Raw genomic sequence first — 13,763 nt, forward strand, 5'->3', positions numbered from 1 at the left:
TTTTTTGGTTTTTCTCCGGTACCGGGAACCGAACTCACGACCTTGCGCTTGCCAGGCAGGCGCTTTTGCCGCTGAGCTAAATCCCCAGCCCCCGCCATCTCAAATTTTAAATGTACCTAACTGAATTGTATTCTAGCTTCTCTAAAAAATCCATAAAAAGCTATCAGAACTAAAAGGAGTTTAGTAAGACTTCAGGATAAAAAAATATTTAAAAATTAATTTTATAAACTTACAGTAAATTAGCTGAAAATCAAAACAATTCCACCTCAAGCATAAACATGAATATGGATATATATCAAATAAGTACAGTCATGTATAAATGTAGTTCTAACCACACAGTCTGGCAATCTTCATCATACCGGGGCTGGGGATATAGCTCAGTGGCACAAGCGCCTGCCTGGCAAGCGCAAGGTCGTGAGTTAGATTCCGGGTACAAAAAAAAAAAAAAAAAAAAAACAACTTCATCATACCAAACAGAAAAACTATTTATATACTGTTTTATGTAGTTATGCACATTACAAGTACCACAAATACATATGTATAATATATGCTGATTTATTAATACCTATCAGATCAAAAAATTAAATGCTTATGTCTAAATATAACTCTAATCATAATAACATGACAATAGAGTACTTAAAATGTACTTAGCCAATAAAACTTATAGTCTGAAAACTAAAAAGCCATAAAATTAATCTAAATAAATGGAAAACATCCATGGTATGGACTGAAAGATTTCACATTATTAAGAAAGAAATGCTCTTCAAATTAATTCTCAAGTTTAAAGCAATCCCTATCAGAATCCCAGTTTGCCACTCTGTAGAAATTGCTAAGGTAATTCTAAAATTCACATGGAATTAAAAGGGACCCAGAAGAGCCAACACGATTTTAAAATATAAAACAAAGTAAGAGCACTCACACTTCCCAATTTCAAAGCTTACTACTAAACAATAGTAACTGAGACAGAATGGTACTGTGTTAGAGCTTGTGTCTAGATATCCCCCCAAAGCCACATGCAGTCACAGGTGAGGCTTTATCAGAGGTGGCTGGATCTAGTGTGTGTGCTTGATTCATGGTGCAAAGCTAGGATTAAACGTGGACAATTATTAACTTAGTCCACTGACTGGTTTGGCACTACCCCAATCCCAATAACCTGGATACAATATAAGTAGCAGAAAGTTGCTGTTAAGGTCCCTTGTTGCTTTTGCTGTTTTCTGTATACCATGAACTATTCTCCTCTGAGACACCTCTCTGCCATGTGCCACTCTGCCTTAGAGCCAGTCAGCTATAGACTGAAATTTCTACAAACTGTGAACTAAATAAATAAACCTTTCCCCTTTAACTTTGGGTGTTGGGTATTTTGTCTCAGCAACAAGAGAAAAGTAACTAAGACATACTGTCGTAAGGATAAACATATCAGTCAACAGAATATTATTGACAGTCCAGAAACATAATTATCCATCTCTACAGAAAACTAATTTTCAGTAAGGGTACCAAGGGACCATTCAGTAAAGAAAGAATACTTTTTTAAACAGTTATATGACAACTGGATATCCAGATGGAAAGGAATAAAGTTGAACCCTTATACTACATACAAAAATTAACTCAAAATAGATAAATGACCTAAATGTAAAAGCTAAAACTATAAAATACTTGGGAGAAAATACAGGGATATAAATGTTCGTGACCTAGGACTTCACAAAAGGATTCTTGGCTATACCAAAAACATGAACAATAAAAGATAAAATAAACTAGATGACTAGATTTTATCAAAATTAAAAACTTTTCCTTCAAAGGGATACCATCAAGAAAAATTATGCTGTGGATACTGCCCTAGGTTCAATCCCCAGCAACACACACACATACACACATATACACACATATATACATATACATATATACTCACACCCACAAAGACAAGCCACAGAATAGGATAAAATAATTGGAAATCATGTATCTGATTGCTAAGGGGTACACAGCTAGAATACTAAAGAATTCTTCTAACCCAGTAATAAAAAGACAACCTAATTAAAAACCAGTCCAGCATCTAAACAGACATTTTGCCAAAGAAAACACAACTAGATAATAAACACAAAATACATTCAATGTTATTAGCTATGAAGGAAATGCAAATCAAGGCAAAATGAGGTACTAGGTTGGCTATAATCAAAATGAGATATTGTACTAGTTTGGCTACAATCATATGTTAGGTAGGTGTCCATTTTATTTTTTGTTATAAATTTACTTTCTGTTCTCTTTTATCCTCCCCCTCTATCTCCATGCTTACCCTTACTGTTTTTCTACCTATTTTGGATGTTTAACTCTTTTAGGGGTAACTTTTATACTTTTAAATACTGTACCTATACATGTGTTTCTTGATTTATCAATTTTAAAGATGAAATGAGCCTATTTACATTTCTTTCACCTCCCTTTTCTCTACTTATCTTAGTTCTGATTCTTCTTTTCATCATTATACATCTCGGTAGAGATCATTATATACATTTCCCCCTAGATTTTGGTATGTCCTCTGATGAGAGGGGGAGTGAGGAGATTGTGGGAATTGAACCTGGGGCCTTGCATGTGTGAGGCAAACATTTTACTACTAAGTTAAATCATTAGTCCTTTTTTTATTTTGAGACAGGATCTTGCTAAGTTGCCCAGGTTGGCCTCAAACTTTTGAACCTCCCGCCTCAGTCTCCTGAGTAACTGAGAATACAGGCTTGTGCCACCATACCCAGCCATTTCCCCATTTTTAAATCAGGTTATTTGCTGTGGTGGTGGTGGTGGTAGTTGTTATTGAGTTGCAGGCATTACTTATTATTGCAGTTACTAAACCCTTATCATTTATGATTTGTAAATATTTTCTCCCACTCTCTGGGTTGCCTACTCACATTCCTAAGTTTCCTTTGAGATGCATAGGTTTTTAAGTTTGATATTGTCTCATTTGTCTATTTCTTGCTTTTGCTACATGTCCTTTTGGTGTCATAGCCAAGAAATCATTGCTAACTACAATTTCCTGAAGTTTTTCCCCTATGTTTTCTTTTAGGAGTGTTAATGGTTCTACTACTTGTGTTTAGGTCTCTTTCTGTTTTGGGTTCATCGTTGTATATGGTATAAAGTAAGGATTCAACTTCGTTCTTTTAAATGTGGTTATCCAGTTTTCCAAACATCATTTGCTGTACAGACTATCCTTGCTCCATTGTGTAGTACTGGTACCTTTGTTGAATTAATGTTGAATTTATACAATTAATTTTATGTATTTTTAATGTAAGCAGTTCAACTGGAACTATTTCCAAAATACAGTATGTAAGATTAGCCCCTTAACTCCTTTCTCTCATGATCTGGATATTCTGTCTTCCTCTAAGAAATGAAGCTTAATAGCTAGGTAGTAATGGCTTGTGTACTATATGCTTTTATCTCATAAAAATGGGGCCATGGACAAACACAAAGTAACCTGATTTGAGCTCCTTTTTTCACAATTTTTAAAAAGTTGTATTGATGTTGGCATTGGCTTTGTCACAGTCTTCTAGAATAACTTTAGATTTTATGTTTTCCTTGTTTTGGTACTGAGACATTAGTATCTTTCAGGACTGCCCACAGTTGCCACAATTATCTTATATAAAATAGGTATATAAGGTATATATATAAGACAGATAGATAAAATAGCAAGACAGACATATATACATATACATGTATAAAATGGGAGGTATTTGCATATAACCTAAACAAATTTCCTGTTATGTAAATAGTTGTTATACTGTACTTATACAAAGACAAGGAAAAAGTCTGTACATGTTCAAAACAGATATAATTTTTCCCTCAAATGCTTTTGATCTGGAATTGACTCTACAAATGCAAAATCCATGAATACAAAGGACCAACTCCATCTGTTCGTAATCCTTTTTCTAAACTGCTGTACCTTTTCCCAGAAATAACAATTATTTTAAAAGTCAGTATGTTTGTTCAAAAGAAAGCAGCATTAAAATGATTTGTATAGTATAAAGAATGATCTGTTTAAATCATGAAGCTGTATTTTTATTAGAATAAAATAGAAACACACAAACACTGACATTCAGATACCTAGACAGACAGACAGACAGATACCCTCAATCTCATTACCTGAAATATCTATGTGTAAGGATTCTTTCTCCTCTGTCCAGGCTTCTTTATGAATGGTCCCCTTAATACCAATCTCATTCTGTTTAGTGGCTTTCGTGTCTGGTAGGTTTTCAACCTTTGTGTCTTGTACTTGAGCTGAGTGCTCCGCAGGAGCAGCATCACTGGAACCTAAGACAGGAAAAGTAACACATCAGCAATAGCAACTTGACAAAAGAATATTTAAAATACCTGTAAAACATCTACTATGTGAAGGCATTGGTACTGGTGTTGCAAAAATAAAAAGATCAGGTACTTGTTTAGAAAATGGCCTAAAATGGAGAAAAAAGAACATTTACGTTAACAGATGTCATACAAAGTTAAAATTATACCATGAGAGAGAGAAAATTCTAAATACTCAAAGACAGAAAAACTAATCAAGAGCTGTCTGAACTCTGGACAAGTGATTTGGGTGTTAGAAAATGGGACACATCTTGAGGTGGAAAAAGAAGCATTTTAGGCAAAGCAGCTAATTCTGCTCTAAAACACATTTCCAGTTTACAATTGTAGCATGAATACCAGCTGTCTTCTAGTATCTGTTTTTCTTCTAATATAGAACTCTAACATTAGCTGTGCACACAGTTACCAGAATAAAGGTATTTCCCAGCCTCCCTGCCATGATAGCCCGGTGTGATCATATGCCTAAGTCTGGCCAGTAGGATGTAAGGGGAGTATGTAGTAAATGTAACTTCTAAGTACCCTCAAAGGAAGGAATATACTTCTTTTCTCTTCTTCCTGATAGCTGTAATATGGGCTGAGAGCTACAGTTTGAGAAGGGAGGTCAAAAATGTTATAGAGCAACAGAAGAGAATGAGCACTGTTCCATGATACTCGGAGCACATCAACCCTGGATGTATACGTCTGGACTTTGTATTTTGCCTATCTTTCTTAACCAGTGTTGTTTCTGTCTTCATCTCTGAGACAAAGGTAAGCCTAACATATTCACACTAGTATAGATATTTCTAATCAGCATATTCCTGTTGAAGTAAAATAACTACATAGGTAACCTGGAAGTAAATAAGCTGAATGCCTAAATAAAGGCTTATATACAACAATGGTATTAGAGAACCAGAATCTCATGGCATTGAAATGTTTTTCTAGTAAAGGAAAAAGTGCAATTAAATGAGCTTCTAGCAGAGATTAATTCGTGTATTATATTCAAAAATTAGGTAAAACCTCCAAGAGCCTTAAAAATACCAATTTTAAGTGCTGCAGCATACCAAAAATGTGGCTAGAAAAGTCTTATTTCATATATGAGCAAGATAGAGGAGGACTGAAGAAGAGACTAGAAAACACACTTCTGTTTATATTCGTAAGGGAACAGTCTCATTTCAGAAGATCAAAGTATACAGACAAACTCATTCAGCCACTGTATACTGACAAGCCCATTCAGCTACCTGCAGTGTCTTTTTGCAAGGATTCTTTTTCTTCAGGCGAGGCAGTCTTAGTCTTTACCCCTTGACTGAAGATATCCTCTTTCTGTTTTTTGATTGAGAGGTTCTTATCCCCAGTAATGGACACTTGAATTGAGGCTTCTGTAACAATGACATCATTTGATGCCACAGAAAAGGAAAAGATAATAAACATAATAGACAAGCGACCCTCCCACTCCTCCCCCCCAAAGCAAATAAAAACCCCAAGCCTCTTTATAAGTTAGGGAAAAGGTACCTATTAGGTTCCAATATACAATAATTATGACATGAATTGGAAACTTTATCATATTTTTCTGTGTACATTTAACATTTTAATTAAAACCTGTTTTTTGATAATTTGATGCAATAGTAAAAACAGGTACAGATCAGGTTGTTTTTCAAAGTGAAAGTAGATTTGAACAATGATTTCAATTTCTTTGACCCATTCAAAGCTTTTACATTTATGGAGCCAATTTTGATGTTTTAAATAGTCTAAGAAAAGTACTTACATCATCTAGATTTTATATATAGCATTCTCATATATTTTTTAAAAAATCTAATGTAATTATTTATATTCTTTAAAACTTGTCTAATACTTTCTGATTCTCTTTTCTTTTCCTTAGTATGCCATTTCCTATTTCTAAGTATATTTTTCAACAAAGAAATCAGAAAGGCAATAGGGATTACTAAAAAGAACAAACAATAAATATAAAAATAAACAATGACTGGTTTTATTGTTTTATTTATCATTGTTTATTTATCATGCTCTTTTCCTTTAATTTTTCTTAATTCTATTATTTCAACTCTCCTGATCTTTCATGTAAATGTCTTCTGAAATCTTTTGAACATTACAAGGTAATGAAATATTTCAAGGATAATGAAAATATAAATAAAATAATGAATACCAACTACGTACAACTGAGTTTAAAAAATAAAACATTACAGACAGACATGATTCCTTGTGTGAAGTCTCAATGGCATTCTCTCATCTCGGTAGTAACCTTCATAGTGAATTTAGTTTATCAACTGCAAAAATGCTTTTAATTCATTACTATACTGTATTAATATCAACATTAAGATAATCAACATTAATCAATAATGTATAACCTAGTCTTAAATGTACCCTTCATATACAGAGTACAATACTGTATATACCCTTTAAGCAACATGCCTTTCTGTTATGATTTTGAGATTTAATATATGACTCTGACTTTCAATGTTGTGTAGTATTCTACTGTACTAACATATCAAATTCACCTGTCAATCAACGTAAGGCTATGTCTGATTTTTTAATACTGAAAAGCACTAATGAACATTCTTATAAATCTTCCTTTTGGTTACATAATTGCAAGTATCTTCCCTTAATCTGTCTTTTAATAGCTTATAATGTATTTAAAGCATGAAATTTGTCATTGTAATAATGGCAGCTTTATTTATTTTGTCCTTAGGATCTGTGCTTTGTCCTAAGAAATCTTTACACTGTAGCAGAAGATGTCTCTCCCTGCCCCACCCCGCAAGGCCAGTACACTTCAGTTTGTTAACTGCCCAGGTAATAGTTCTGCTTACAATTCCTGTTACTTTTGTTTCTTAGAAAGGGCTGGTCACTGTGATGCACAGCTTAGTCACTATGATACACAGTGTAAGAACCAATCCCCAACTGACAAGCCATTCTGCTTCTGTACTTCCTGCTTGCTTATCCCATTTAAGCCCTAGACCACCAGAGATTGGAGCCTTATATTTTAGAAATGATCCCAATCACTACCTGTGGACATGAATAAAAATCTGCCTCCGAATCCTAGGTGTCATTTTGGTGTTCCTGCTTGCCATAGCAACTGTATCATCAAAACGATGGATCATCTAAAATCTAAAAGTTTAAAATTTTTCTTTTTGACAGCAAATATACCTGGAATACATTTTTGTTCAGTGTGCAGGAGGGATTTTTCTAAGTTTTTCTATAGTTTTTATGTTTATATATACATAAACTAGATAATTTTTCTATATTTTATATATAATTTTTCTGTATTTTTCTAGTTTTTCTGTATTTTTTCTATTTTTTGTATTTTTCTATATTTTCATCGATTTTATAATATATATTCATTGTATGTGTGTATATATGTGTGTGTGTATATATATATATGTATATTTAAATCAATGGCCCAAACACTATTGAATAATTCATCTTCTTCATCCTTTTTCCATAGATTGTTATGCTATCTTCCTATATACTGTATTAAGTTTCTACATTCACAGGTGTGTTTCTGAGTCATCAGTCTGTTTTACATTTGTTTATTCCTTTACAAATTATACCTCAAAGTAAGCTACATATGTAGTAAGTCTTGATGTCTGCTATAGTAAGTTCCCTTATTTTTTCAACCTATTTTTAAATTTCTGAAAATCAACTAAGTGTGGTGGCACACACTTGTAATCCCAGCACGTGGGAGGCTGAGGCAGGAGGATTGCTGTGAGTATGAGGTCGGTCTGGGTCACACAGTAACTTCAAGGCCAGCCTGAACTACATAGGGAAACCCTGTCTCAAAAAAACAAAACAACAAAAAAAAAAAACCAAGACATTTGGAATCAGCCTGTCAAGATGTATGGAAAATCCTCCTGACATTTTGAATAGCAATGCACTGAATTTAAGACATCAATTTAATAAGAAATGACATCTTTAATTTACTACTACTATTGCACAATTCTCCAATTATTTAGGCCTTCCTTAATATATTTCAATGTAGTTTTATAATTTTCTCTACAATAATCATGCATGTCCTTTTAGGTTTATTTTAGTTATTTATTTATTTATTTTTGGTACCAGGAATCAAACTCAGGACCTTTCACTCGCCAGGCAGTCGTTATGCCACTAAGCTATATCCTCGGCCCTTTAAGGTTTACTTCTAAGTTTACTTTTTGTTGATATTTACTGTATAGTAGAAAACATGCATAGAAAAATACACAAATATAGAGGTCAGTGAATTATTAAAATTCACTGAGGCTGTGTATAAACTTACACAAGCCCATATATGGAAAATTTGTTTCTGGGTTTTTTTCCTCTTTGATTAAGTTTGTTTATTTAAAAATGAAACCCATTTTTAACTTACACTACACAGTTCCTTGGGGATAGAGAAAGATTTTGTGATGATATCAATGCAATGTTTTCTGGCTCTTCCTGGTTCTGCAGAATTAAGACCTTCCCCAAGAGTTCTGTCCTGTCAGCTAGTAAGGACCAGTGCTGTTCAGACATGGTCCAACCAAGGACATATGGGAATCTCTAGTGAGGGCACTTGCTTATAGTAACAGAGCACAAGGCCTTAACCAGATACCCTGGACCTCCAAGCTTTGCAGATGGCTCCGCTAAGCCACCAGGCCTATACCATCCCATTCAGTACCCTCACTGGGTGCTCATCTTTCCTGGCCTTCAACTATCTACCCACCCCTCCACTCCTCTTGTAAACATCAGAAGTGTGGGTTTGGTGGGTGTCATGGTAGGTAGTTGTGCCTTTAAAACCACATCTTCTATCAGTATTGAGGAAAGGTAAAGGTGGAGGGAAATGCCCCAGAGGCAGTGAGGTACAACTCCCACCATTTCAACTCCCAGCACCAACTTCGGGCAATGTGCTTGTGGAAGAGCATCATAAGAATGGAATTTTAAAAACAAAACAAAATGGAATTTTTCTTCCCCTTATGGTCAGTTTGTTTATCATTGAGACACCTGTCTCAATTACTACAGTTTTATATGTTTCCACATGTGCTACTGTAAATCCTCTAGATTTTTTTCTTTTTCAAGATTGCTTTTGGGGCTGGGGATTTAGCTCAGCGGCAAAAGCGCCTGCCTGGCAAACACAAGGTCGTGAGTTCGGTTCCCGGTACCGGAGAAAAACCAAGATTGCTTTTGCTATTCTTGGCATTCTGTATTTTTTTATCAATTTTATAATAAGCTGACTAACTTCTTGGAAAAACTGCTGAGATTTTGACTGGACTTTTCTAATTTTTTAATATTTGTATTTAAGTATGTAATTTCATCTTTAAATATCACTTTAGCTATCTTTCCCAAGTTGAAAATAGAATTTTATTATTATTCAGTTCTAAATATATAATTTCCATTCTGATTCTAACTTCTGAGTTATTGAGAATTACACTTTTAAATTTTCAAATGATAAATGATTTTATCAGTTTCCTTGGCTTGCCAAAACAAATTATAAGTTTGGCAGCTTTAAACAAAAGAAACTTAATCTGACCTACAGGGTACAAGTCTGAAAGCCAGCTGTCTGCTAGGCCATGCTGAGAAAGCTCTAAGGAAAGAATTCTTACTTGTCCCTTCCAGTTTCCAATTGCCTTGGTGTTTCCTAGCTTGTGCCAGCATAACTCTAGTTTCTGCTCTATCCTAACATGGTTTTCGCTTTTTTTTTTTTTTTTAAAGAGGAACACAGGTCAAACAAGATTCTTAACTTATTACATCTGCAAAGACATTATTTCCAAGTAAGGCCACATCTTGAAATTTTTGATAGATATAAATTTTAGGAGAACACTATTCAACCCATTACAGATAGGTTCCTTTATTTTGTTAGTCTATACTTTTATTGTTCAGTTCAAATTTAGCTACACTGTGGTCAGGGAAACTGGAGACTGGTCTGAACATCCATTCTTTCAAACCAACATTTTCATCAATTTTTCTATGTGTTTCTGTGGTTGGTGATTGTTTTTTTGTGTCTTGGTGGTATTAGGGTTTGAACTCAGGGCCTCAAGTATATAAAAAAGCATTTTACTCCTGAGCTCTTTTACCCTAGCCCTCATATGCTTTTTTAAAATGCAAAACTTTGCTATCATCTATAAATCAAATTTTTCAATTCTATTATTCAAATATTCTCCATCTTTATTCAGAAAGTGGTAAGAAGATAGGATAAGTATGTTTGAAGTAAGGGAAAGTATTTTGAGAGGGATTAATGGCAATGTGCCTTTTACTGTAATAAATTTTAGATCATCCTTTGTAAATAGTGTTAACAGTGATTTGAATCAACATCCAATTAAATAAGTACGTAGTGTTTAAATGATTGTGGTATGCAATTATTAATCACACTTAAGCCACCTAGTACACTATAATTACATTTATTTTCTTTTAGAAATTTCTGCTTTTCTTGAAGGATAATTACCTTGTTTTTGTACTTGCTAAGTTTCTATGTACTAATTCCTACTTCATCCTTATAGTTTTTTAAAAAATTGAAATTTTCTGAATACAATTAATCACATAGAGCAATGGTGGTTAAAACTATGGCACACATGATGCAGCAAGCTGTTTGCTCTAAAAGGTTCGCCATCATAGACAGGGTATACTATGAATTTAACTTTTCTTGAGTCCTAATTAGAACTGGTTCTAAGCCTTCTGTACAATTATTACAAAGGAGGAGTTTCAACTTTTTTTTCTCTCCTGTGTGCCCCGCCCCCCAATTGTTCCTTCCTTTAAAAAACAAAACAAAAAGCCTCCCATGTTTTAGTTAAATAATTTTTCCTCAAATTTCTAAGACATTATCCCTTTGGTCTCTAGTTACCTGTTTTGCTTTCGAAAGGTTTAATGTCAGCCTGATTTCCATTTCTCTATATGAGACCCAAGTTTCCTTTTTGAAGCTTTTAGAATCTTTTCTAACCAGTATTATGAAATTTGAAACTCATGTAATTTGGTGTGCATTTTTCATGTAGTCCCTTTTAAATAAAGTAATTCAGATCCGTCGGCACTGGAATGTATTCCTATACTGGTCCTTTGATTCCTTCTATCTTTTTTATTGTCTAGGGAACACCTATCTGGATGTTGAACTTTTAAGGCAAATCTTGAGGGTTTTTTTCCTTTCTCTTCTTTCCCTTTTTCTATTTTCTACTTTCTAATATTTTTTCACTTTTCTAGTCCAACCCTTCCAGGAGATTTTTATTTCTTTCTGATATCATATTTTTATGAGCTCACTTAACTATTACATAAATCCCTGATCAACTTCCTCAGCATGTTTTCCCTCCTCTAACCTTTAATCTTCTTAGGTAAGAATTCTGAGAATGGACTTTGGTCAAGGTGAACAGACTGCCAACAGTCTGAGGTAGGAAGAGTACTTTTCATTATGGTAAGTCTAAGGTCTAAGAGTAGTCCAACTACTCCTGAGGTTGAGGGCCAACTACTCCTGATGAGAGGCTTTAGGAGTAATTAGCTTGAAATAAACTGAGCCTAACTTTACGTCAAACATACCATCCTTACCAAAGTAAGCCCAGGGACGAGTTATAGCTAGTGAGTTCTTTCTGGAGACTTCTGATGGAGCTCACTTAATCTACAACCTGTATCCTGCCAATTTTTCATACCTACCATCTCAGAAAGTTTTTGACAGTAGGATCTTAGGGTTATCTGTGTCAACTCAGTTGCCACTAGCATAGATGGACAGTCTGATAGCAGGATCTTAGGGTTATCTGTCAACTCAATTGCTACTACCATAGATGGACAGTAGCAAATAGGTAAGAGATTCCTAGTGCCTGAGAGTTTTCATTTATGAACTATATTTTACAAAAATGTTTCTTTTATTTACTTCGCAGCCTCGATGTCAGCTAACAAACATACCTATTTTTCTCTCATTTCAAGAGGCATTTAAAAACAGACTTCTGCATGCTTTGCATTGTGGTAAAAATTATCTAGAAGAATAAATGTATTTTAGCTAGCATATTTTCATCCTTTTTCTTAACAAAGTCATTGACACAATGCCAAAACTACAACATAGAACCACTCTGTTTTAAAACTGTCCTAGAATCAGTATTGCCTGTGTGACTAATATCTATATACAGGGACAAAAAGTATAAATATAACATAGTAATTATACACACAAAATTTTCAGTAGCTATTGGGAGTTTTCACTTAATACATATTATCACATATAAACCAAAGAAGTACAATGTCTGGGATGCAGAAGAAAAAAAACAAGTCAGTCTCTTAAGATTAAAGTCATTTATAAAATGGTGGGGTCTAAATCTAGGGATAAAGTTCAAAACTTACACACACACACTGACCAGACAGACGAAGTAGCTGAATGAAGTTACTGAGTCTGTTTTGGAAACAGAAGCAAACAGGAGAACAGATCCTGCCAGTAGGGCACAGCAATAGCTCAGCTGCAGCTATTACTGCCTTTGCAGAATATTAACTCAGCTCAAACATACTTTACTTTTTCAAAAGAAGCCCAAAATCTTATTTGATTGATCAAGATTTTCTATGAACTTTAGTTCATAGAAACATATTTGAGTGGGAATTCATTTCAAAAGTTGCAATGTATCTCATTTCCCATAGTAAAAATAATTTTCAAAAATTGCTGAAACATTTTAAAGAATTTTGTAAATATTTTTTTCTTGCATACACCCAGTATACATACAAGGAGAAATGTTTGCAAAAACACATTCAAAAAAGAATATAGCTGATATTCTCATTTAGGATGAAAAAGAGTTAATAAGCCATTCCAGTCACCTGCATTATCTTTGTGAAAGGCTTTTTGCCCCACTGACAAGGATGCCTTAGTTACTGCTCTCTTACTGTAGATCCCTTCCTTATGTTTAATGTTCACAGTGAATTGGAGGTCATCATCTCTTGTACCTAGCACCTGGGCTGGAAAGTCTGGAGCAATAGCATCATTGGATCCTACAGAAAAAAAGGGAAAGTAATACAGTTAGCACAAATAGAGACTGAAAGTTGGGAAAGGCATTTTAAAAATTTGACCACTTTGACCACTTCTATGAAAAAAAGGCACCACAATGTGAGTGTTGTAAGGTAATCAGAAGGGGTTGCCTGTCAACCTGGACTACAAGACATATAAAATAAATACCAATAAAACAAGACAGAGAAGTAAATGCCATAAGAGAAGATATATGGAGTGGAATACTGACCACTTCAGAAGGGAAATTATTTGCAGCTCAGGAAGGTTTTTGGAAGAACTATCTTGGAGGCAAAAACACAGGTTTTTTGTTTTGGAGAAGAAGGTACGTAGAAAGGCATTTTAGGCAGAAGTTACCGCATAAACAAACATAAGGGATGTATAAAAATAGTAGACACTTTTATTATCAGCCTGGGTTATAAGGTACATTATGAAGAATAGAGATACTTAAAAATAATTGGGACAAAATTCAACAGTGCCTGTATCTCCAGTGGAAGACTATAAATATTAGTATACATGAAATATAAAATCACTG

At 34.2% G+C, this 13,763-nt stretch overlaps 1 protein-coding gene across 1 annotated transcript in view; it reads right to left on the reverse strand.

Annotated features, from left to right (window-relative positions):
• The window catches only part of Alms1 (Alstrom syndrome protein 1), a gene marked incomplete in the record, with an annotated part of 128,189 nt that overhangs the window by 27,944 nt on the left and 86,482 nt on the right, over positions 1 to 13,763 (reverse strand). The window contains 3 exon segments of the mRNA XM_013514678.1: positions 4,120 to 4,287; positions 5,553 to 5,690; positions 13,045 to 13,215. Of these exon segments, the coding sequence (XP_013370132.1) occupies positions 4,120 to 4,287; positions 5,553 to 5,690; positions 13,045 to 13,215 (477 nt within the window).

The sequence above is a fragment of the Chinchilla lanigera genome, unplaced genomic scaffold, assembly GCF_000276665.1.
Source record: "Chinchilla lanigera isolate Chin_1 unplaced genomic scaffold, ChiLan1.0 scaffold00023, whole genome shotgun sequence".
NCBI lineage: Eukaryota > Metazoa > Chordata > Mammalia > Rodentia > Chinchillidae > Chinchilla > Chinchilla lanigera.